Source organism: Physeter macrocephalus, chromosome 4 (assembly GCF_002837175.3).
Source record: "Physeter macrocephalus isolate SW-GA chromosome 4, ASM283717v5, whole genome shotgun sequence".
NCBI lineage: Eukaryota > Metazoa > Chordata > Mammalia > Artiodactyla > Physeteridae > Physeter > Physeter macrocephalus.
This window is the reverse complement of record NC_041217.1, coordinates 26,319,085-26,344,083: the sequence shown is the minus strand read 5'-3', so window position 1 is coordinate 26,344,083 and position 24,999 is coordinate 26,319,085. Positions and strand designations below refer to the sequence as shown.

At 37.8% G+C, this 24,999-nt stretch overlaps 2 protein-coding genes across 2 annotated transcripts in view; one reads left to right on the top strand and one right to left on the bottom strand.

Moving 5' to 3' along the window:
• Positions 1 to 1,913, top strand: part of SHCBP1L (SHC binding and spindle associated 1 like) — a 44,316-nt gene extending 42,403 nt beyond the window's left edge. Inside the window, exons 10-11 of the mRNA XM_007110960.2 lie at positions 607 to 729; positions 1,563 to 1,913. Of these exons, the coding sequence (XP_007111022.2) occupies positions 607 to 729; positions 1,563 to 1,814 (375 nt within the window). The 3' untranslated portion in view covers positions 1,815 to 1,913. The remainder of the gene's footprint in view (positions 1 to 606; positions 730 to 1,562) is intronic.
• A 6,922-nt stretch (positions 1,914 to 8,835) lies between these two features.
• DHX9 (DExH-box helicase 9) overlaps positions 8,836 to 24,999 on the bottom strand; it is a 57,984-nt gene continuing 41,820 nt past the window's right edge. The window contains exons 16-28 of the mRNA XM_007110962.4: positions 23,667 to 23,767; positions 22,127 to 22,340; positions 21,848 to 21,942; positions 21,475 to 21,548; positions 20,111 to 20,263; positions 17,887 to 18,047; positions 16,949 to 17,060; positions 16,207 to 16,368; positions 15,966 to 16,093; positions 13,903 to 14,132; positions 13,612 to 13,727; positions 12,674 to 12,874; positions 8,836 to 11,538 (exon numbers count right to left, since the gene is read on the bottom strand). Coding sequence (XP_007111024.1) covers positions 11,223 to 11,538; positions 12,674 to 12,874; positions 13,612 to 13,727; positions 13,903 to 14,132; positions 15,966 to 16,093; positions 16,207 to 16,368; positions 16,949 to 17,060; positions 17,887 to 18,047; positions 20,111 to 20,263; positions 21,475 to 21,548; positions 21,848 to 21,942; positions 22,127 to 22,340; positions 23,667 to 23,767 — 2,063 coding nt within the window. The 3' untranslated portion in view covers positions 8,836 to 11,222. The remainder of the gene's footprint in view (positions 11,539 to 12,673; positions 12,875 to 13,611; positions 13,728 to 13,902; positions 14,133 to 15,965; positions 16,094 to 16,206; positions 16,369 to 16,948; positions 17,061 to 17,886; positions 18,048 to 20,110; positions 20,264 to 21,474; positions 21,549 to 21,847; positions 21,943 to 22,126; positions 22,341 to 23,666; positions 23,768 to 24,999) is intronic.

The following is a 24,999-nucleotide window of genomic DNA, read 5'->3' as shown; positions in this document are numbered from 1 at the left end:
GCTCCGCAACGGGAGAGGCCACAACAGTGAGAGGCCCGCGTACCGCAAAAAAAAAAAAAAAAAAAAAAGATGTAAATACTTATAAGCTATCAGACATTGCTGTAAGGTACTGTGATTAGTTCTGACAGCTTGAGTCTAAAGATAACAATCACAAAGACCATTAAGGGACTAGAAAATTGAATGAAAAAAGATTAAAGGAAGCAGAAAAATAAGACCTTTTTATAGAATGACTTTTTCTTAGTTCCCACTAAAATGAGGAAATACTTAAGCAGAATTATGAGGGATTTAGAGTATATATAAATGAATTTTTATAACTATTGAAAATAATTGCTTAAAGAGATATTTGACTCCCTTCTAAGACTTGATTTGGGTAGGAGAACAATGTTATATGGCATATGACTTCAACCTTCCTTCTAGGCCTAATGATTCTGACACAAATAGTTTGTTTTAAACATTATCTCCACAAAATTGTTTGCACTATCATGTATTTTCATGTAACTTAGTGTGTTTAGATTGCTAATACAGAATTACAGTTTTCCAATCTAAAGAAAATTTTGGAGAGGTGCATGTGTTTTATAGATTGTTTTATTTGCTTTTAATTTACAGGGTGCTGGTGTTGAACTGTATCCTGGAAGCATAGCTATTTTGGAAAGGAATGAAATTCATCACTGTAATAACCTCAGAACAACTGACAGTTCAAAAAGCACCTCAGGTGGAGTTAATATGAAGGTATTTTCATATTTTTAACATAGAATTTTTAAGAATTATAATTATTAGAAAGATACCCTCAGTCTTAAATTTTAGTCTAAATGTTATTGTTGATTTGGAAAAGTATGATGGTTAAATGATGGCTGATAGGAAACAAGTTTAGTCTTCTTTAATAATTTCAACTTAAATTCTTAGCAAATAACTTTGAATATGAGAAAGTAGGGAAGTTCTCTTATAAATGTTTTAATTTTTCATTGAGAAGACTTGTAATACATTTTCCAAGGTAAAGCAAATTAAGAGGATAAATATATTAAATATTTTAAGTCTTACTTTCAAACTTTGTAAAATAATTTAAGCTAACCAATTAAAACATTACTAGCAATAATTTATAAGTGAAATGCCTTCCCATTCCTTTCTACTTCTATAAATTCTACCTTTCTAGGTCCCTCTCTAGACTCGTATAGTTAATGAAGTTTTCCCTAGAACACTAATTTACATATCATTATTTTAGATTATTTTCATCGTTAGCATTTTCATTATCTGAAATTATTTTCATATTTATCATGTTATATTAAAAGTCAACTTCATGGGATATTGCTGTATCCCCATCTAGAATCAGTTGTCTTTACCAATAATGGATAAAATTGAAAACTCCATTTAATATTACAACTATTTGTTGTTAGTATTACATTAATCCAGTGAGGAAAATAATACTTGTTCAAAACCGAGAGATTCAGTTGTTCTAAAGAAATGTGTAAACTCAAGAATAAGTTCTAGAGTTTATGAGATGTTCATTAGTTCCTATTTTATTTTTATAGAAATTGAAAAACTAATTTCCTTGAATAATTTAACAGGTTCTTCCAGCACCCAAGTTGAAGATGACCAATAATCATATTTACAACAACAATGGCTATGGAGTAAGCATTCTTCAACCAACTGAACAGTTTTTTATTGTAGCAGAAGAAGTCCTCAGCAAAGGGGCTGCTTCAGGAGATAAAAAAGATGATAATATGCTCTCCAAAGTAATGCAAAATCTGAATCTGGAAATGAATAATAATAAAATAGAAGCAAACTTAAAGGGGGATATCAGAATAGTAACAAGTTAAAGCATCTGGATCTATGTTAAAGTTTGTTTCAGATATTCAATAAATAATTCTCATATCCCACAGAAATGGTAGTTTAAATTTGAAACTTAATTTTAAAATTTAAATATTTAATGCTCTTTCATTGAATGATTCATTTTAACATGTTTTTTAAAATAAGTTTTAAGATATAATTCACATACCATAAAATTCACACTTTAAAGTATATAATTGTGGTATTTAGTACATTTTTAGTATATGGTAACACCATCATCACTAATTCCAAAAACAACTGTGGTTTTAAATATTGTTTTATATAGTCTTAGTCCAGTAAGAAGCTTTAGGTGTTTTATGTAGAGAATTGAAAAAAAAAATGTTTATGGCCAATATCTGATTCATTCCCATTTATCTGTGCAGGTAACTGGAATAAGATAAGATAGCACTATGTTTAGGCTTAACTACTATAGGAAACAAGAAAATTCAAAATAAGAGAGGCAAAAAACGAAGAAATGTATTTCTCCCTCAAAGTCACACACATTATTTCAACTTTCATGCCTCCCTCCAGCTAGGATCTGATCACGTGGCTATATCTAACTGCAAATGAAGCTAGGAAATATAATCTTTAAATTGGATGGCCATGTGTCCTCTAAAATAGGGTGTTTGTTTTGTAAGAAACTGGTCTTTTTCACAAAGCATAGCTTACATTGACTTTAGGATATAAAAGAAGATAAGCACTCAGGCTTCAGCCCCTAATCTTTCCTTCCACAATTTGACTTTTATTCAATACTTTGTTATCTGTAACTTAGCAAAGGTGACCCTGTGTTGCTATAGAGAATCTCTTGAGGGTGAATAAAGTATAGTAGCTGCTCTTCAGTGTTTCATTGCTTTTTTTTTTTTTAAACACAAGGTCTTCTTAGCCAGGTGACATGTAATTCCAGAGAAGAGGCCTTAAACAAGAACAATCTCTCTATAATGAATTTGATAAGCTGTAAAAGTGGGGATTTTCCTTCACAATCCTCTTCCTCTACTTCCCTGCTTTTGGCTTTAGGAAGAGTATGTGATGGACAAAGATAGGCTCTTTTGAGTAAGCAGAAAGCAATAAATAGCCTCACAGGAGCAAACTTCTCATTCATTGGTTACTTGCCTCCTTTCTGTTGCTGCCATTGGTTTCCAACCAATTACTTTTTTCCCCAGGCCCACTTCAAAATACAGGGTTTTTTTTTTTGTTTTCCTCCTATTCTCATATGTCTAAAGCATGCACAAAGCATTTTTAAGATTTTCTAAGAAATCTGAACTTTGATAAAGTTATTTTTCTCCTTCACCTTCCCACCCTTATATTTTTCTCTCCATCATAACGAACTACCACAAATTTAGAGGTTTAAACATCACCAATTTATCATCAAACAGTTCTGTAGGTTGCAGTTTTGGCATAGGTCCCACCGGCCTAAAATCAGTGTTGACAGGGGTTTGTTTCTTTCTGGAGGCTTTAGGGGAGGATTTGTTTCCTTGCTCATTTGGATTGTTGGCAGAATTCAGTTCCTTGCAGTTGTAGGACTGTTTTCTTGATGGTTGTCAGCTGAGGGCTGTTCCCAGCTTCTGGTGACCAACTAACTGCATTTGGGTTACATCCTCCTTCCTCCATCTTCAAAGCCAGCAAAAATGGATTGAGTCCATTTTCTGCTTTGTAATTTCTTCTGCCTCGTCTTCAATCTTCTCTCTCTGAGCCAACTCTTCTGCGCCCTCCCTTCCACTTTTAGGGACTTGTGATTACACTGAGCCCACTTGGATAATCCAGGATAATTTCCCCATTTCAAGGTCCTTAACTTGAATTACATCTGCAGAGTCCCTTTTGCCATGTAAGATATGCATTCACAGGCTCTGGGAATTAACATGTGGACATCTTTGAGGAGCCATTATTCTACTTACCACTTGTCTTAACCAATTTTCTAGGTCAAGGGAAGACAAATCCTAATTCTACTGCTCAAATGGGATTTAAGAAGTTTCCTCCACCAGGACCAACCAATGCATAGCTTTTATACATTTAAAAGAGATTCTAATTTAGAACAATGGCATATGCCCTGAGAAAACCATAATTCAAAAAGAAACATGTACCACAATGTTCACTGCAGCACTATTTACAATAGCCAGGACATGGAAGCAAACTAAATGTCCCATCGACAGACGAATGGATAAAGATGTGGCACATATGTACAATGGAATATTACTCAGCCATAAAAAGAAACGAAATTGAGTTATTTGTAGTGAGGTGGATGGACCTGTCATATAGAGTGAAGTAAGTCAGAAAGAGAAAAACAAATACTGTATGCTAATGCATATATATGGAATTAAAAATAAAATGGTACTGATGAACCTGGTGGCAGGGCAGGAATAAAGACACAGACGTAGAGAATGGACTTGAGGACTGGGGGCGGTGGTTGCAGGGCGGGAGCTGGGGTGAAGTGAGAGTGGCATGGACGTATACATGCTACCACATGTAAAATAGATAGCTGGTGGGAAGCAGCCGCATAGCACAGGGAGAGCAGCTCGGTGCTTTGCAACGACCTAGAGGGGTGGGATAGGGAGGGTGGGAGGGAGAGGCAAGATGGAGGGGATATGGGGCTATATGTATGCATATGGCTGATTCACTTTGTTGTACAACAGAAACTAACACAGCACTGTGAGGCAATTATACTCCAATAAAGATGTATAAAAATAAGAGATTCTAATTTAGAACCTAGAGAAGAGGTGGTTCCATATTTCTGCTGTCCTTTCCCGTTCGTGCACATATCTGGCTTGCCTACTGGACAGTAATTTTGTAGTATAGGCATTGGGTCTTAGTAACCATTATATTCCCTCTGCATTCCCTGTGCTGTGCATTCCAAGAAATAACTGCTAAAAGTTTAAAAGAATGCTACCAATGGGTCTCTGCTTATGCAAAAGACTGAAATGAGATTTACAATCTAGGACTTTTAAGGATATTTCATCACAGTTGCTGGGGATGGAAATGTTAGGATTCTGGAGGAGGGGACTGGACAAATCAAGATGAGAAGAGTGGCCTTGGTGTGGAATGAAAAGGGATGAATTAGAACCCCTTTCTGCCTTTTTGTAAGGAACTGGCAGTAGGAGTGGAGATTTCCTTTGCCCCACTGCAATGCCAGCAGCAGCTATGGTAAAGTCTCAACTGAAGAAAAGAATGGGAACTATAATGCTAGAGCCTCTTGTCAGTTTATCAGAAGCAGTGAAAGTGGCAGGTGGCTACACACCAAGGGACTGAGGCACTCCTCAGCAGCACAAGGTACAGAGAAGTTGCTAATATAATAGGAGCACTTCTCTGGTGGTTCAGTGGTTAAGAATCTGTGCTTCCACTGCAGGGGGCATGGGTTCAACCCCTGGTCAGGGAACTAAGATCCCACATGCTGCCTGGCATGGCCAAAAAAAAAAAAAAAAAAAAAAAAGGAGCAAGTTACTATTCTTTGTAAGACACCCAAGATGCATGTTATCTTATAGATTTAACAGTTATAATCAGAAAGCAATAAACTTGAGGACAGGGGTCTAATTCTTCCAAAGTATTAAAGTAGAAAATTAAACAAATATACTATATATTTTCAGTGACTGAACCAAATCAGCCATTCTTAAACTGAAGTACAGGCTCCAAGAGTCTGTGAACTACCTGAAATTTTAAGTAAAAAACTTTTGTGTACACGCTCTTTGCTGGAGAGTCCATAACTTTCATATTCTCAAAGGAGCCTCTCAGTCCCCAAAAGCTTAAGCCAACTGAACTAGGTAGTATTTAAGTTTCCTTTTACATATTCTTTCTTATTACTCAGTTGAGGCCTAAAACAGCTTTTAACGAAATGTGTTGCTCTGTCTACAGAATACTCTGATTTGTTCTGTAGAAAACTCAGGCAACTTTATATCATTATTTTAATACTAAACAAAAATACTAATGCCATGTGTTTTTTGGTAATTCGATATTTTTCAGATTTTGCAGTTGCACAAGATAAATTTACTTTATTTCCTAATAAAATTCTGAAGCCATTGGCAGGTATCATTAGAATACTAAGTTAATTTGGAAATAGAACTATTAATGCCCTAAAACTTAGATTCTGTTTAGCTCAGCAGGTTAACCTAAGCCTCCTATGCTTCCTGTTATTTTAAAAAGAGCTAAAATTTTCAATTATTTAAGTTAAAATTACTATAGTATTAAAAATAACCACCAAGTATGTTTTTCACATTTTTCCAGGTTAACACAGAAAGTATTATACAGGTTTACCAGTTGAGAAACATTAAAATACTGGATTTATAGCCAAATCCTTTGTTGCCTTTACCTTAAATTTATTTCTATGTTTGAAAGAAATATGCAATTTCAAAGTCTTGAAATTTCTGAAAGATTCCCCCATTAAGGTTAATGTGACCAACTCATCCTAGTTTGCCTACAACTTTCTTTGTTCTAGCATTTCCCACGTCTCAGAAAACCAGTCTGGGTAAACTGGGAACATCTGGTCACCCTAATTAGTTCCTAGGAAATAGATTTTCTTAAAAATTAAATTATCACTAAAGTAGTCTGATAAATTCAGGTGACCTCAATCAGTTAATTTTGAGAGATTCAATAGTGTGGGCATACCTCCTTTCATTGCGCTTAGCTTAAACACACTTCACAGATGGATTTTATACAAATTGAAGGTTTGTGGCAAATCTGCATCAAACAAGTCTACTGCCACCATTTTCCAAAAGCATCTGCTCACTTCATGTCTCTGTGTCACATTTTGGTAAGCCGCAAAATACTTCAAACTTTTTCATTATTATTATATTTGTTATGGAGATCTGTGATCAGTGATCTTTATGTTTCTATTCTAATTGTTTTAGAGCACCACAAACCATGCCCATAAAAAATGGTGAACTGATAAATGAGTTCAATAACTGAACTGATAAATGCTCCACTGATGGGCCATTCCCCTCTGAAACACAATATTGAAATGAGGGCAATTAATAAGCCTAAAATGGCCTGCCTCTAAGTGTTCAAATGAAAGTAAGAGTCACATGTCTCACTTTAAATCAAAAGCTAGAAATGATTAAGCTTAGTGAATAAGGTATGTCAAAAACCAAGAGGCTGAAAGCTAGGCCTCCATCGCCAGTTAGCCAAGTTGTGAATGTAAAGTTCTTTTTAAAAACAGATTACTTAACATATGAGTGTATTCAATGGGAGGGATTTTTTTTTTTTTTTAAATTAATTTTTGGCTGCATTGGGTCTTCGTTGCTGCGCACGGGCTTTCTTTAGTTGCGGCGAGCGGGGGCTACTCTTCGTTGCAGTGCGCGGGGCTTCTCATTGCAGTGGCTTCTCTCGTGCACGGGCTCTAGGCTCACAGGCTTAAGTAGCTGTGGCTCGAGGGCTCTAGAGCGCAGGCTCAGTAGTTGTGGGGCACGGGCTTAGCTGCTCTGCAGCATGTGGGATCTTCCAGGACCAGGGCTTGAATCCGTGTCCCCTGCATTGGCAGGCGGATTCTTAACCACTGCGCCACCAGGGAAGCCCCAAGATAAAGTTCTTGAAGGAAATTAAAAGTGCTACTCCAATGAATGCATGAAACAGCCTCACTGCTGATAAGGAGAGTTTACTGGTCTTGATAGAAGATCAAACCAGCCACATTCCCTCAAACTAAAGCCTAATCAACAGCAAGGCTCTAACTCTCCAATTCTACGAAGATTGAGAGAGATGAGAGCGCTAAAGAAAAGTTTGAATCTAGCAGAGGTTGGTTCATGAGGTTTAAGCAAAGCAGCCGTCTCTGTTAAGAGTGCAAGGTGAAGCAGCAACTGCTGACATAGAAGCTGCAGCAAGTTATCCAGAAGTCTAGCTAAGATAATGAGGGTGGCTTCGCTGAACAGGACTTTCAATGTAGACAGAACAGCCTTATGTTGGAGGAAGATGCTAGAGGAGGAGCCAATGCCTGGCTTCAAAGCTTCAAAGGACTGACTAACTCTCTTGTTAGGGGATAATGCAGTTGAAGACAATGCTCATCTACCATTCTGCAAATCCTAGGGCCCTTAACAATTATGCTAAATCTACTTTGCCTCTGCTCTAAAAACAGAACAAAGCCTGGATGATAGCACATCTGTTTACAATGGTCTACTGAATGTTTTGAGACCTACTGCTCAGAAAAAGATTCCTTTCAAAATACTACTGCTCACTGACAATGCACCTGGGCAACCAAGATCTCTGATGGAGACGTGCAAAAAGTTAATATTGTTTTCATGTCTGCTAACACAACATCCATTCTCCAGACCACAGATCAAAGAGTAATTTCAACTTTCAAGTCTTACAGATAGTGATTCGTCTGACGGATCTGGGCAAAATAAGTTGATATCCTTCTGGAAAGGATCCACCAATCTAGACGCCATTAAGAACATTTGTGGGGGCTTCCCTGGTGGCGCAGTGGTTGCGAGTCCGCCTGCCAATGCAGGGGACACGGGTTCGTGCCCCGGTCCGGGAAGATTCCACATGCTGCAGAGCGGCTAGGCCCATGAACCATGGCCGCTGAGCCTTCGCGTCCGGAGCCTGTGCTCTGCAACGGGAGAGGCCACAACAGTGAGAGGCCCGCATACCGCAAAAACAAAAAACAAAAAACAAACAAAAAAAAACATTTGTGGGACTTCCCTGGTGGCGCGGTGGTTAAGAATCCACCTGCCAATGCAGAGGACGTGGGTTCAAGCCCTGGTCTGGGAAGATCCCAAATGCCACGGAGCAACTAAGCCCGTGCGCCACAACTACTGAGCCTGCGCTCTAGAGCCTGCGAGCCACAACTACTGAAGCCCGTGAGCCTAGAGCCTGTGCTCCGCAACAAAGAGAAGCCATGGCAAGGAGAAACCTGCGCACTGCAACAAAGCGTAGCCCCCACTCGCCGCAACTGGAGAAAGCCCGCGTACAGCAACAAAGACCCAACGCAGCCAAAAAAATAAATTTATATATATATATAAAAAACAGTTGTGATTCAATGGAAGAGGCCAAAATATCAACATTAACAAAAGTTTGGAAGAAGTTCATTCCAACCCTCATGGATGACTTTGAAGGGTTCAAGACTTCAGTGAAGGAAGTAACTGCAGCTGCGGTGAAAACAGCAAGGGAACTAGAAGTGGAGCCTGAAGATGTGACTGGATTGCTGCCATCTCATGATAAAACTTGAACAGAGGAGGAGTTGCTTCTTATGGATGAGCAAAGAAAGTGGTTTCTTAAGATGGAATCTACACCTGGTTGGTAAAGATGCTGTGAAGACTGTTGAAATGACAACAAAATATTATATATATATGAGTCAACTGCTTTCAGACATTGGACAACAGGCAATGTAGAACTGTGATCCCCCAAATAAGGGGAAAAATTAGATGAGCCTAAGACCACCCTGACTTTGTGTGGAGGCACTCTGGATCATGACAGAGGGAGAAAGGAACAAGCAGAGAAGAGCAGTCTCACTGAGTTAAAAGACACGAGTTTGAGGAGGGTAGTTAAAATTTGTGGGGCAGAATATAGGACACAGCTGCAGAGAGGAGTTCTAGAAATCTGCATAGCAACTGCCTTAGGTTTCTAGCTAAATTCTGAGAACTATGCCTACCTGAGTGGTTCTTTCAAGCTTCAGAGAATGTAATTTGATATCCCTTTTGGCCATTTTTGATTTCCCATTTCTAGTTGAAGAAGTTGGAGGAATACGTACCAGTCAGGTGAGGCATTACTAAATTTATACCTTTTATGGGAGTTTTCACAACATGTGCAAAGGACACAAGAAAGCCACTGATTGAGGCTAGAAATTCGGTGTGGCTACTGAACGGAACTGAGTGTAGGGTAGGAGTGAGGGGATAAGAAGGGAGCTTAGCCTTTACCCCAAAGGCAATGGGAACCACTGGCTTAAGCAAAGAGAGGCGCGGTGGTGACCTTAGATTTGTATGGGAATGTTAATCTAACTGCAGTGTGGAGAATGGACTGTAGACAGGCAGGACTTAACAAGCAGGAAGATCAGTTAAGAGGCTGCATCAGTGTACATCCAAGTTAATGATAGCCTGAATAGAACACAGGCAGCTAGTCTAGAATAGCACAACTGGAAGGTGTTCTGGAAGAAGAATTGACTAGATGTGGTGATATTTATGGCTTTGGCTGAAACTCCTATCTGTGTTTAAACAAACAAACAAAAACCAGTTGAACAGTGAACAGAGTATAGCGCATAGGATGAGTTAGGGGTTTTTCTTCAGTTTGTAAAGTACTTAAGTTTTTAAATTTCTGGACAGAAATGTATGTTCAGTAAGTAGTTGTTTACATAGGTCTGGATGCTCAGAAAGAACTTCTCAGTTGGAGATACAGATTTTAGAGTCTGTAAACTGGACTAATCAGCTTATCAACGGTAACTGCTAAAGATGATCTAAAGAACATAGGTATAATGAGAAGAGGATTTTGAAAAGGACATTAACACAAAATATAAGTTGCCCAAGATCATTCACGTGTCAGCAGCATTAAGATATGAGCTCAGTTCTGTCTCATCCAAAAACTTCGTAATCTCTACTATACTGTGCTATTTCTGAAATTAGAAATGTGAAAATTCATTGGAAACTTATAAAGTGTTATAAGCGTATAAACATCTCCACTAAAATAAACTAGCTTAACAAATATCCTTTGAAATACATGTTAATGTAGAGTTACTTGTCAAATATCTAAACTTTATGCACTGGTGAAGCTTCTTTGCCTAAATATAATCTTTATTCAAGGGTTACGTAGATTTTTAATTTTGATTAAAATTTTAAAATAATTGTTACACTGGAAACTAACTTAAGAAAAGGGAACGCTGACCTTGGTCTTAGATTTTTCAAAGACAAAGCTTGGGAAAAAGTAAAAATGTTCAGCCTTAGGTCAAAAGTTTTATTCAGATACAGAGGTCCATGTCAATTGTGTACTGGCCAGTATTTACTGCAAGAATAACAACTGCATTTCCAGGCTATTTATTCTAACAACTGTAAGTAATAACATCAATTGGTGTACTTGTGAAATGAAGTACAGTTTCTCCTCTGATGTTTAAAACTAACAGATGTAATTAAGTGCCATTGTAAAATTTTTCTAATGTGTAAGATCAACAATTAACTAACTACATGGCCAGTATTCAATGTAATACTTTATTTCTACTGTATTAAACTAAAGTCAAGAAAATATCAAGTTAATTTTAAAGGCAAATCTTTACTCCTTAAAGAAAAAATACAAACTGTAGTACTTTTATAATAGAGCATGATATTTTACATAATATAAACAAAATCACTAATATACCTAAATGTTTAGTTTCCTTAAACTACAACAAACCACAGAACAGGTGGAAAATGGGTTTACTTATTGGCAGCACATAAACAACTTGGGAAAATGGGCAGCATGCATTTTTTACCTGTCTGTGCACCACTGACACTCGCCAGCTTTTAATAGCCACCACCTCCTCTTCCTTGTCCGAAGTAGCCGCTCCCATAGCCCCCTCTGCCAGCCCCTCGCTGGGACCCCCCAGACCCTCTGTAGCCTCCTCCTGGGGCACCTCCATAGCCACCTCGGGAAGCCCCTCTGTAGCCTCCCCGGTAGGAGCTGGAGCCACCCCCATAGCCACTGCCACCGTAGCTTCCACCACCCCCATAGCCTCCACCACTTCCATAGCCTCCACCGCCATAACTTGAACCTCCCCTTCTATATCCACTTCCATTGTCATATCGAGCCATCTTGGGAGGACGTGGACCATCTCCATACCTAGCAAGAGCACAAAACCACCACTTTAGCAAAGCATCCTTAGTACTTCTCAACTAGTCACAAAATATAAACATTCAGTCACATTCGAAAATTTAATGCATAAAGGGAATGAAGCCAAATACTGAATACATCATAGACAGATTAAATATTAAAATGAGTTAATATCAGAAAAGCACTTAACACAGTGTGGCACACCCTAAGTACTATGTTTCATTAGTATAAAGAAGTAGTTAACTCAGTTATAGGCAAAAGGGGAAGCCAGAATCCATAAAGCACACAGCACTTCTATACATTAAGATAACAGTTTATAACCAAATGCAGTAAGCGAATCTTGTTGGGGAGATTAAAGAATATTTTTGAGTGACTAAAAAAAATGTTAATGATTGTACATTAGTGTTATTGTAACACATTTTTGGGGTGTGAACTAGTATTGTTTATGCTATGTTCTCAAAAGATACATGAAGCATACTGATGTAAAATGCAACTTAATCACAAACGACTAAGGAAAAGAAGTGTGTAATATTTATATGAAAGCAAGTGTCACAAAAAGCTGACAGTCAGTGAAACCTAAGAGACTATATGGGAGTTCATTGTACTGCTGTTCTGCCTTCTCTGCAGGCATCAAGTATTTCCAAAGAAAAAGCTGTGGGCAAAGAAACTTTTTGAAGGTGAAAAAAACTGAAGCACATAAAACATTTTAAGAATTAAGAGAAACTTCACACTTCTTTACTTTTAGATATCCATGTTCTTGTATTTCCCTAAGATAGACCCTGATGCTTTTCGTTTGAAGAATCAATTTAACACCTCATCATTTTTTCTTTGGAGATGGCAAAGCAGTACTGTGTGAAGAGGACTGTCTGGGGTCTTTCACTTTCCTGTCATGTGACCTATCCTGGACTCTATATGTACTTTTAAGATCTCTATCTCTAGCACACACTGGTGTAATAGATCATTAACACAAAAGTAAGACACTTTTTTCTGAGTGTGCTAACCAGAACTAGACTTCATATTCAGCATTTGTCTAGAACTGTAACTTAAATAACAAGGCCTCTATTAACTAACTGTGGGAATTTTAGGCCAGTATTAAGATTACTGTACTCTGCTAAGTTCAAAGAGAAGTTACTGTGGTACTCACCGTGTACTGCCAATCATAAGGTTGATACCAGCAGCTGAGGGCCTAGAGATCTGGCGGATTGTGTTTAGCATACGTTCATTAACGGGGTCCAACTGGCTGATGATATCAGGCTGCTTGGTTACTTCAACAACCAGAGCTTCCACTGCTGCCCGGAGAGCAGTGATACAGGCAGCAGCTTCATGAGATATCTGCAGTCTGATCCTAAAATAGAGAAAAATGATTAAAAATGAGAGAGGTGGTACACATAGAAAAAGACTATTATCTTTCAATTTCACACATGGCAAGTGATGGGATAAATTTAACTTCTTTCCAAGTACCAATACTTTCAACTAATGTAATGGCCCCAAAATCAGGCAAACACAGGTAGGAAGAATAATAATCTACGGTAACTTCTTGAAATTCACTGCTAGCTACTGGCAGGAGTTGTGAACCACAAAGTCTATCGAGCAAAATACTCTTAACAATACAGATCATTCAGCCTCCAACAAAAGAATGAAATAAGACACTAAGATTGTTAGTTTTGCAAGTTTTCAAGAATATGACTGAGCCTACTAACCATTCGTTATATTCTATCAATTTCTGCCAAGTGCTTACTACCCACTCACCACTAGTCTCTAAGTACTATAAAGTATACAGAAAAAAAGAGGTGCCCAAGCTCCAATTAGACTCTAATTCCTTAGTGTAGTATTCATGGTAGTGGACGCGGCTCCAATGCCTAATGCATCTGCTTCTGCTGGTATAGTCAATTTAAGACTTTACTACCAACTATGAACCATACTCCTAAGATATACTACTCGCCAAGAAAAGACAGTGTTATAAAGCATCTCATTTGTGCCATCAAATTTTGCCATGTTCCACAAACTAAGTTAGATTAGCAGCTGAATCCCACTGCATTTCAATTTAAGAATTCAGTTGAGTTCACATATGAAAATCCATACCAGTCATCTACAAGCACAATCTGTCCATCAGATTGGACTTTCTTGGAGGCAAAGAGTAGCAGCTGCAAGGGGGTGACTAAGGTCATGCCTTTAGCAGAGATGGCCCGGGTTCGAATCTGAAACAGAGAAAGAGGCAAGAGGAAACAGTTGACATTCCAACTGTCAATCAACTACCATATAATGATAATGAACTATGCTTTGAAAATTAAAACTCATGTTCCCACTGCACATTAATAAGTAAAGATAATTTGGATTTTAAATGTAAACTTTTCTAAACTAATCTTTTCTTACCTTTTCACCAAAAACAAAGAAGGGAGATGGGTACTTCATGTCTTGGCTGCTAAAAGGACAATTAACAGATGACTTGTGGATAAGCGCATTACGCCCTTCAGTGGTGAGAATCTTTCTCTTTTCCTTATGATAGCACACATTGGGGTACACGCCGAAGGCCAGGAGAGAGATAACAACATCCAGATTATTGTCTGGTCCAGTGTTAGTAAACACTTGTGTCAATAAACACTCTGTAAAGAGGAAGGAGATTAAAAAAAAAAAAATCAGGTATCTGGTTAATCCTCACATTTCATGTAAAGTATTTACCAGAATTAGATGACAATTAGAAGAATTAACTCCTCCTCCACCCTCCTTTTTCAAATAACCTGTCTAACTTCCTCTCTTCTCAGAACTCTTGCACTCAGATTAAGCGCAAGGAGAAATTCTGCTGAGTAGCCACAATAAGAAAATTTAAATGTCTGTATTCTCTTATAGACTCAACAAAATATAACCTTGGAGTAAGTATTTTTTAAAAATCCCCCAATAACCATCTACTCTCAGAATAAGAGCTAAATAAGAGCTAGACTGATACGACCACAGTGTTCCATATGCTGGTTTTAAAAAGCTGTTCCTTCTACAGAAGATGGAATGACAACTTAAGAGGAACCCACTAGAAGGTGGTGGATGTCTTCACCCAAACTATGCGTTAGGCACATGGAAAGTACGATGGTAAGAGAGCGGATATACTTTGTTCTAAAAAACCTGAATCCTAGTCCTATAAACTTCCTAACTGAGTCTGGACACGTAACTTAAGCTTCTGTGTCAGTTTCCTCGTCTATAAAATGGGGTAGTAACATATGCATCTCAGGACTGTTGTGAAGAGTCTATCACACAAAAATGTTTTTCTCTTTTCCTTTGATTTTGATTAAAAAGCTAGGAATTGGGAAATCCCTGGTGGCACAGTGGTTAAGACTCCTCCTGCCAATGCAGGGGACACGGGTTCGAGCCCTGATCCAGGAAGGTCGCACATGCCACGGAGCAACTAAGCCCCTGTGCCACAACTCCTGAGCCTGCGCTCTAGAGCCCGCGAGCCACAACTACTGAAGGCCGCGCGCCTAGAGCCCGTGCTCCACAACAAGAGAAGCCAGCGCGATGAGAAGCCCACACACTGCAAAGAAGAGTAGCCCCCACTCGCCACAACTAGAGAAAGCCTGCGCAGGTGCAGCAACGAAAACCCAAAACAGCCAAAATAAATAAATTTTTTAAAAAAATTAAAAATTTAGTCAGTTTACAACAGAAGAGAACTACTTTAGTTATCTAGATACTGCCCAACTAACTGCCTTCTGTCTCTCAACTAAACAGCTGTTTCTGGTTATGTGTTCCAATTTTCAGGAAGTAACTCTGTCTCTTAATCTAATTGGAGAAAAGTACAATAGTTCAAATTCACACAAGAAATGAACAGCTGGATTACTATTCCTGTATCACATATCAAAGTCCTCTGTCCACTAAAACCTATTTAAAGCCAATTAAAATTTAACACGGTAGAGTTTACTTCACATCTAAAACTGAACAGATGGGCAAATTAATAAATCACCTCACAAACCACTACTTGAGGTATTTCAACGAACTGTTCATTCAAAAGGTGCTGAAAGCTAGACCTGTGTTCTTCACAAGTGGATGGATTTAAAAAATCCTCCCATCTAGAAGAGTGGGTATGTGTATAACTGATTCACTCTGCTGTACAGCAGAAACTAACACAACATTGTAAATCAACTATACTCCAATAAAAACTAGTAAAAAAAACAAAAACAAAAAGCCCTCCCAAAGTAGCACAATTCTCAAAAGGTCTATTAATCATCTCTGTACTAAATTACAATTTGAACATTATAACCTTTTGCATCCTGTAAAAGACTGAATTAATGTGAAAAACTGATTATCACCAGAATTCAAAGAACTAAGAAACAGCCAGGAACATAGAAAAAGCAAAGGGTCTAATGTTTGAAGCTAAAATATACTGCACTGTCAATGTGCATGTATTACATTAAGATTACTTCAGGTATGTCTTAAGAATGTGAGAATCTTACCCTCTGGAAATCCAGAATTAATCAGAATCTCTTTGAGCTGAACTTTGGCTTCCCAGGTCATTCTAAGTGTAGCCATATTGAGTCTTTTGTGCTCACAAAAACGTATCTCTGCTTCTTCTCCACCCATTCTAAAACAAATAGGTTGTTAAGAGTCATTCCCAAAGCCTAAAGAACTAGATACAGATTACAAACTAGAGACAGTTCACCTAAATCTTATAACTCTCCTCTTTCAAGCCCATACCTAGCATCATCCCAAGCTTGGAATACTGACAAAAGGGCCACATGATCAGAAAATCTGTTTCCAGCAAAATTTCGATGGATATAACCCAGTCGCTTTCCTTCACTGATGAAAGGCTCCGGAAAGCAGGTGGCAGCAGAGATGGTACAAACAGCATCTCCCACACTGAAACAGACAGGAAAATTCAGTCTAGATCACATTCTTGTTCCAGCAACTTGGGCAGTATTGTCAACTGTGGGTCAGTCTTTATTGGCTATGATATTGCTTTAATAGCACTGAAACTGGCTGAACAAAAAGAATTTTACAGCTGCTCTCCAGAGGCAAAAAGGGAAAAAAATAATGAGTTCTGATATTAATGGAAGCATATTTACCATAAACTGACCAAGTATTATATTTTTCCTTTCCCATTCTCCTTCATCTTACAAAATCTCTTAATCTTCAAAACCTTTAATAACATATACCTGTTTTCCTAATCTTTCTCTTTCAAGGAAAACTACTTAACTGCACTTCTCTTTTGAGAAGTCTGTGCTCTTTCCCCAAAAAAGTTGGGCCCCGGTGTCCATCCACTGGAACTATTTGTTCTTCTCATTTCACACTTTTCTCAGTATCTAAAGTATGCCACTTCTCTACTGAAGAATATTTAGTTTTTTCTTCTATTCGAGCCCATCCTGTTTTTATTGGGAGGGGGATAAAATTCTAAAACTGTTTTACCATTTAACTATCAGCAATAAAACAAAGCACTTACTAGAAAATACACCCCATTATCATCATTTTGCCAAGACGAGGCTCAATGGGGAGTTTAGCCAGGATTCGTCCCAGAGGAGTCAACTCATCATTGGTATCTAATGCATCAAGCTCTGTGGGGAGATATTTCTTTGTGAGCAGAAACAGTAATGAACACCCCTTTAACCCAGGCAAAGATGAAACATTTGTTTATAGATTAAGGTTCAGATACTGCACTGAAGTTTTCCTCATCTGTCAAGCCAACTGCCAGTACCATGCTCATAGCCAACAATTCTCTTCACTCAAAAACAGAACCAAACCAAATTCTAGAGCACCTAACATGAAGAAGGTACTAGAATTAGGCCCTGTAGGCTGTAAAGCTGAGTACAGTCCATGAGAAGTCTATAAACACAGTAATAACTGTAATAGCAGCGTAAACAGCTACATGCTCTAACAAGTCTGATAGCATCCGTTGAGAATTTCTAGAAAGAAATGAAATCTGGAGAATTAAAGTCTGAAGTTCACATAGTAGGTGAGAGTGAGATTCAAAATTCAAATTCAGATCCCCCTGGACTCCAACGCCCTTATTTTTTTCCACTATACTACACTGCCTCTGTAAGTGTGATAAAAAAATATAAATAGATGTTCTATGGAATGTACATAAAACACTGTGGGTATCATGAATAATTCACGTTCTGATCATTAACCACTGGTTAAGAGATAACGCGTGCCTTTTCTCCATTTTTTTCCCCCAAATAAGACTCACATCATCCCTTTCTAACCTTATGTTGCTCATTTTATATACTGACCACACTAAGTACATTAAGCAACACTGGAAGCTTTGTTATCACAGCCCTGTGGACTATATCCTCTTCTTGACTCATTTGTTAAGTGTTACTTGCCAGGACAAGACAGATGGTATAATTCGCATGTGTTAGGCAGGTCTGTATTTGTAGGTACCTCTAAGTGTGTGCTCTGCTTCAATCACAGCATCCAAAGGCGGAGGTTCAATTGCCTTGGCCAGGAATTGGCCAATTCCTCCCAGACGCAGAAGTTTTATGCTCAAAGCAATTTCATGCAATGGTGTTCGGAACATCTCCGGGGTCATGTGGGTTTCGAGTCTAAGAGAAAATAAGCATAAAATAACCATCTTCTCTTGTGTACACACACATTTATTTAACAAAAACTTCGCAGAGAGATAATCAGGAATATATAGAGCTGCCCTTCCCTCATCTTTTTACAATTACAAAAGAATGTTTTATATTTACTACAAAGACTCTCTGGACAAGACCCTCTTAAGTGGTTGAGTAGTGGCTTACGACTTTACCCTTATAGCTTGAAGGCATTTTCAGCTGAGTGAAGGAGGATGAAAAATTATCCCAAATCTCTAATGTTATTACCCCCACCCATGGCTTCTTCAGGTCTGGTTGCTGACAAACATGGGTTAAAAATGGTAGCAAGACCTTCTGTGGGAGATGCAGGCTAATACTAATATCTCCCTGCTACCTCTTCCCCCACTTCCTGGTCTGTATAAATTTAGTGCCACTGGAAAGGATCTTACAGATTATTCCTTTAAAATTTTAGTAATAAAAACTATTACTATAAATCAATATTAACAATAATAATAATAGCTAACATTTACTGAGAGTCTACTACGTGCCCAGTATTGTTCTCAGTATTTTCCATTACTGACTCACTGAATTCGCAAACAAATCCTATGGGATTAGTATTGTATCACCTTCCTTTTTCAACTGAGGAAAGAGACACAGAAAGGTTAAGTAACTTAATCTCATTTTGCAGAATGGGGAAACAAAGGCCTAAAGAGTGTAAATGTTTAAGATTATGTGATACATTAGGCACAAACAGTATTAAAATCCAGGTCTCTACATTTCCAATTCAGGCTTATTCTATATAAACTATTTATAATGAAGATTCATAGGAACCATTTAGAGAATTCCAACACTGCTGGTAAGACCTAGATCAGCTTTAATCAGGTTTACATAGATGCATATAGCATATCTATTCCTCATCCTACAGAGAAAAGAACAAAAATCCCTTACAGATCTATTCATGCTGTTAACTAATTAGGAGCTGGTTTTACTCTAAAATATTTGAGTATAGTACTTGTTTATTCAGGTCAAGGGACAAGCCAACCTTTAAAAAGAACTAAGTGTCTTCCAAATGTTGCAGCCAGTCTCCTGCATTAACTTCTGATGCTCAAATAAACCAACATTTGTAATTTCCAGGGAGCCATATGTTACCAGTATAAAAGCAAATCAAAGCTTTGATCTTTCTTCAGTGTGCTATATACATCTGGTCACCTAAATTAGTCTGTCCCACAATTCTTCATTGTGGTACACACACACAAACACACCTAACTCTACCTTTATTATCAACTGGTTAAAGCTAACGTACACCACACTGATTTCCAGAAACATACAACCAAATACATAACTTAAGTCTAATTCAGAGAGAGAAGTATTTTTTATTTTTTAAATTGGGCGGGGGGGGTGAGGTGGGAGGCAAGGAGTAACAACTTTATTTGGAAAGCTAGCAAACTGAGAAGATGGTGAGCTCGCATCCCAGAGAAGTATTTTTTAAACCAATTGGTTTCATCCACAAACATTCTCCAAAAGGATCTGTGGTATAAACGGAAACGGACAAGGTATTAACAGACTTGGATTTCAGTCCTGGAGAAGTCAGCTAAGCTTCTTAAGCTTTGGCTTCCTTACCTAAATAATACCCTCTGTTTCTCAGGCACATAAGGAGGATCATATGACAGAGGTGATGTGCTAAATCGGGGGGTAGGGGAGGGTGTCTATAAATACAAAAGTATTGTTATTTTAAAGTTATTTTTCAGAAAAGTTAACCATTCCATAAATATCAGTAATCCCAGTGATAAAGATGTGTGGTGTGGAAAACATGTTATGCTTTTAAAAGGTTATTAGTAAATAGTAAATCAGTATCAAACATGCCACCATTGATAATTTCTGATTTCATCCTTACCACAATCTCACTATCTAAGCTAAGTTTCCTCCAATTAACTGGAAGCACTTATGTTCTGAGTTCATTACGTTTATGTCAGGGCAGAGAGGTGTGGGGAGGGGTGTGTGTGTAAAAGGCTAAAAAAAACACAACAACCAAAAAAACCCAACTTCATTCTTTACTCAAGAATTGGTCTTACCTCTCAAAACGAGCTCGGCTACAGAGGTGAAAGCAGAATCCAGGCCGTACGCGGCCAGCTCGTCCTTTCCGCTGCTCGAGGTTTGTTTTGGATGCCCAAACTGTAGCATAATTGGTCATATTGTTGTGAGCAGTAAACAGCTTCACTTTTTGCCTAAACAGGAAAGAGCGGTTAATTCTAAAACTCACGTGTACTATCAACACATAACTATTACATTTCCACTAAGTGGCAGACGCTTTCCAGTCATGCCTACTTGAGATGTCTGTCTGTGAACAGCATCGATAAGAATTTGACTCTGCACTCTTTAGGCTGCCAACCTGCTAGGAGGCAATATAATATACACGTGCCACTTAGCAGCTGGATGATTTTGGTCAAGTTACTAATCTTTCTGTGCCTCATTTTCCTCATCTGAAAATGAGTATAATACTATCACCTACCTTGCAGTGTTTTTATTTATAAACATTATGTGAATTAATGAACATATAGCACTTAAACAGGATCTGGCACGTGCAGGTAAGTGAGTGATAATTATTCAAAGCCAACTCTATTCCGAAGTTTAGTTTAACTTTTAGGCAATCTATGATCTAAAGGCTATGTACTAAACTGGAACATGTGGCACTTCTGATGACCTCATCAAGTGGTGTTGGCACGGTCCTCTTGAACCCCTAGGCAACCTCAGACATTGTCAATGTTACACATAGGCAGCTGGCACTAAATGACTGGGATTGGCACAAAAGGGGGCATGCTAGTCACCATTCCCTAAAGTGGGCATTGGCAAATCTTCTTCAATTGCCAGGAAAGCCTTAGGGACTACACAGAGAAGACATGGGGCACAAACTGGCTACACAGAACAAAGTTTCGACGTTTTTGTCCTTTCTGTGTATCAATTTGCATGTAATTACTTTACCTATACACAATGCCTCCCTGTGTATTTCCCAGGGTATCTCATACCAAATATGAAGTCTTAATTCTTAAGTAGTATCCTACAAATAGGACACTTGTCATGAGCTAAATATTGGACATCTTTATACACCAAAGAGCATGCCACTGTATGGCAGCGGTCAATGGAAACACCCAACGGGAAATGAGCATAACACCAGCAGACAAGAGTAAGTGGGAAGCAGCCAGAAGTTAGCGTTAAGCTTCGTCACTTTCTACCATAACTGATATGATGATCAACACCAAGAATCATTAATTACACTATAACTCAGTACATACAGATGCAGCACAGTAATTCTGATGGTAAGAGAACACAAGAGTTTTAAAAATAAGGTGTTTTTGATTCTGTTAACTGATTCTAGATACTACATGGAGTATTCTAAAGATTTACTGTATTCAAGGCAATGGGTTCCTTGGGAACTTACTTGCAGGAGTCAATGACATAAACAACATCATTTATGGTAATGCTTGTCTCAGCAATATTGGTGGACAAAATAACCTGTGAAGAAATGGTATTAAGAAAAATTACACTTCAGAAAATATTTTCCTATTATGTACTTAAAAGGAATGATCTGCTTATGTAACAAATGACAACAGAATTACAGAAATCTTCAAATAAATCACTCATTCATTGACTGGATAATTGAAAAACCTACTAAGCTCATGAAGAAAGGACCCCTTTTTTCTTCCTCAATTCAGATGGATTACAATTTTTTTGGCTAGCTCTTTGAAGGTCTGTAATAGTTGTCTAATATCTACATTACTTCCAACTCCGTAACTGTAATGTTTACTACTTACCTTGGTTACTCCACCTGGTACTGGATCAAATACTTTGCGCTGTTCCTCTCGAGGAATCTGAGAATGCAGAGGTAGGATCTGATACCTATGGCTTCCTATAAAAATATGGAAAAGTTAAGGTCTAAAAATAGGAGCCGAGTTTAAAACTTTTCTACATTATGCATATTTTTAATCAAAAATTGATACAACACTAAATTTTCTTTTCACATATTGGCTAGGGTGCAAGCAAAATCATTCATTTTTCACTCAAATAGTTGAGAATTCAAAAAAGACTCATACCAAAATGTGGATTCATTTCCAAATGCTTCTGCATAGTATAAATCAAATTCCAGCCAGGCAGAAAAACCAACACAGCTCCAGGAACGTTGAGGGTCTCGATGTACTTAAGTAGAGCCTCGATGAGTTCAAAAGGAGTTTCTTTCTCATTCAGCTGAGCCATGCTCATCTTTGTTTCTGGACCATATTCATCACCACAGATCAGGTTGCAATTTGCCTGCAAAAAACAGGGAGACATATTTTGGACTGTCTCAATTAGTACAGCTCATGAGTTAAGTCTCCTACATTTGTTCTTAATGTTCACATGACACCTAATATCCTTATTGATTCTAGCTGATTAGTCGTATCTGGCATTAGAAGAAATTTAATTTTCAAAAACGTAAAAGCACTGCACGTTGACATACTGAATTTTTCTACTGACCAATACTTTCCATAGGACATGACTAAAATTCAAGCACAAACGCTTAAATTTGACTCTAAAACTTCTAATGGCTCCTTCTACCAAGCTTATTTCTGACTATAAACTCTTGGTTTTTCAAAAATATTTTCCTTACTGATTAATAAACTCCTCCTATGATTCTTTGTATCAATTATCATGTAATTATATATACACAATGTCTTCCTGTGTAATTCCCAGGCTCACTCATACGGCCAGACAGGGTATTTGGTCACCTTCATCTACATCTGAAATAATGTGGTCTGTATTTTCCAAAAAGTCTGCCTGAGAACCAAGGATAAACCAAACCTTCAGTAATGAGAAATTAAGTTGTTGTTAAGTTGATTTTTCCCCCCAATAAACTTTCTAATTCATCGGATTTGAGGATATATTTCATAATATAATTCATTTATATCCTCAAATCTGATTAAAAATACCCAATCCTAGGTTATGTTTATCATATTCTGCATTGCTGGCTGCCTTGTAGCATTCATTCTGTTCATGTTTCCAGATTCAAGATGCATTTTTAAATATCACTGGTCCAACTCTGAAGCACTACAAAATAAGTGTCACTTTTCTTTCCTGTTTCTTAGGAAATCCCTCATCATCCCCCACTTTAATACTCTCTCCATCTGCTAATGTCATTACCATACAGTCTCTGTAACCTAGGACTGTTAACTGCTGTTGCTTAAACTTTATTGTACATATGGGTCTCACCTGGAGACCTTGTTAAAGTGTGGATTCTGATTTAGAAGATCTGGGGTGGGGCACAAGATTCCACCTCTCTACCAGTTTCCCAGGTGCTGTGGCTCATGGAAAACACTCTGAGCAGTAAAGCCTTACAAAATGGGAGTTATTAAATACCTTACTCCTTCCTCTTTTTTTTTAACCTTTATGCCAGAGATGATTTAACTCATGGTATGAAAAGCGCTTTTCACTCAACATGGAATTCTTTGGAGTGAAATATATCAATTAATTCAAAGATAGACATTACAGTCAATTTTTAGAAGTTTTTTGTAATGCTAACTCATTGCATGTTTTTACTAAAATCATTCCCTGCAATAACAATTTTGCCCACAAAGAAAATTCTTCGTGAAATTCACTTACATCATCATCTTCACCATTATCATCATCCTTATCCTTCTTCTTCTTGTCCTTTGGTGGAGGAACGAAGTGGGTCATCTGAATACAGTCTTCCAAAAAATATTCTGCCAGGACAATCCAGTCAGGTAAGTACTATCAACTTGCAGAATGGAGCAGTCTTTAAAACTCATTTTCTAATTCATAATTCAAAACTACCTTCATACCCTTCAATCTGATTCTTCAAAACTGCCAAGAAACTTCAGTGTCAATAACCTCTTTTTCCAATCAAACTCAGTGTTTCCATCTCCTGGACCTTGGAGGAGGGTGAGGTATCTCTTATACATGTTCCCACAAAGCCAGTCAGGGTATCCGCTATATACAATATTCAATCAAACATTCATGGAATGCATATTGTGCTCTATGTTGTGTACTCCCACAGTGTGGGTGTTATATATGGAGAGAAATTACTAAAAATACAATAATATACCACAGTCCATCCTTCCTCTATCAGGATGTACAGATAAAAATGGGTTCATTTTAGTTATTACTCTTAAAAAAGGACTTCAATGCGAAGGTTGGAACTTCTACTGATAAATTATGCTCCAGAGGTTCTTTGAAGTGTTCTAGAAGTGTTCCAGAAGTATCTCATAATCTAAACACTTCCCCTCTATACCCTTAGAGCCCAAAAGTACCATTCTCATCTCACTGTATTAAAGGTACATACTATCATCACTGATGATATTAAACTTGATCAACCTGAGGTAGTGTCTGCCAAGTTAACTCCAACGTTAAGTGACTCGTTTCCCTTTCCATACTCTAACTCTCTGGAAGCAAGTCATTAAGCACAGCACACTAAAGGAGTTAAGCATCACTTTTCTGAGGTAAGAGAGAGTATCTACATAATTTTTTTCTAGTTCTTCCATATGACAGCTTTGTCTTTATTACCCACTTAATTTATTCAACCACCATATAAATTCATGGGTATCTATTTTATACTTCAGGTTATAATCCAATACTATGTTTTCTACTTTTTTGTTCCAACTATTCCATTTTTGGCCAATGAAAGCTTTCATGATGACTCCTATGTCCCTTTGTCCCCTTCACTGTTTTTTTTTTTTTTTAAAGCACTTTCTTACTTTCTGTCACTACAAGATGTTTCAGGTTCATCTTGTATATTCCCTGCTTCAACTTCAGAATCAGTCATTTCTTCAAGGGCCTCTGGTTCCTTTAACTAGAGAGAATGGTATTGGAAACATGTTCTGGGTGTTGGGCATGATCCTTGCTACTGGGATGTCATTACTTCTAGGCCCACTTAGCAGACAGAGCTAGGAAATATATCTATGTATGCTAATCTGTG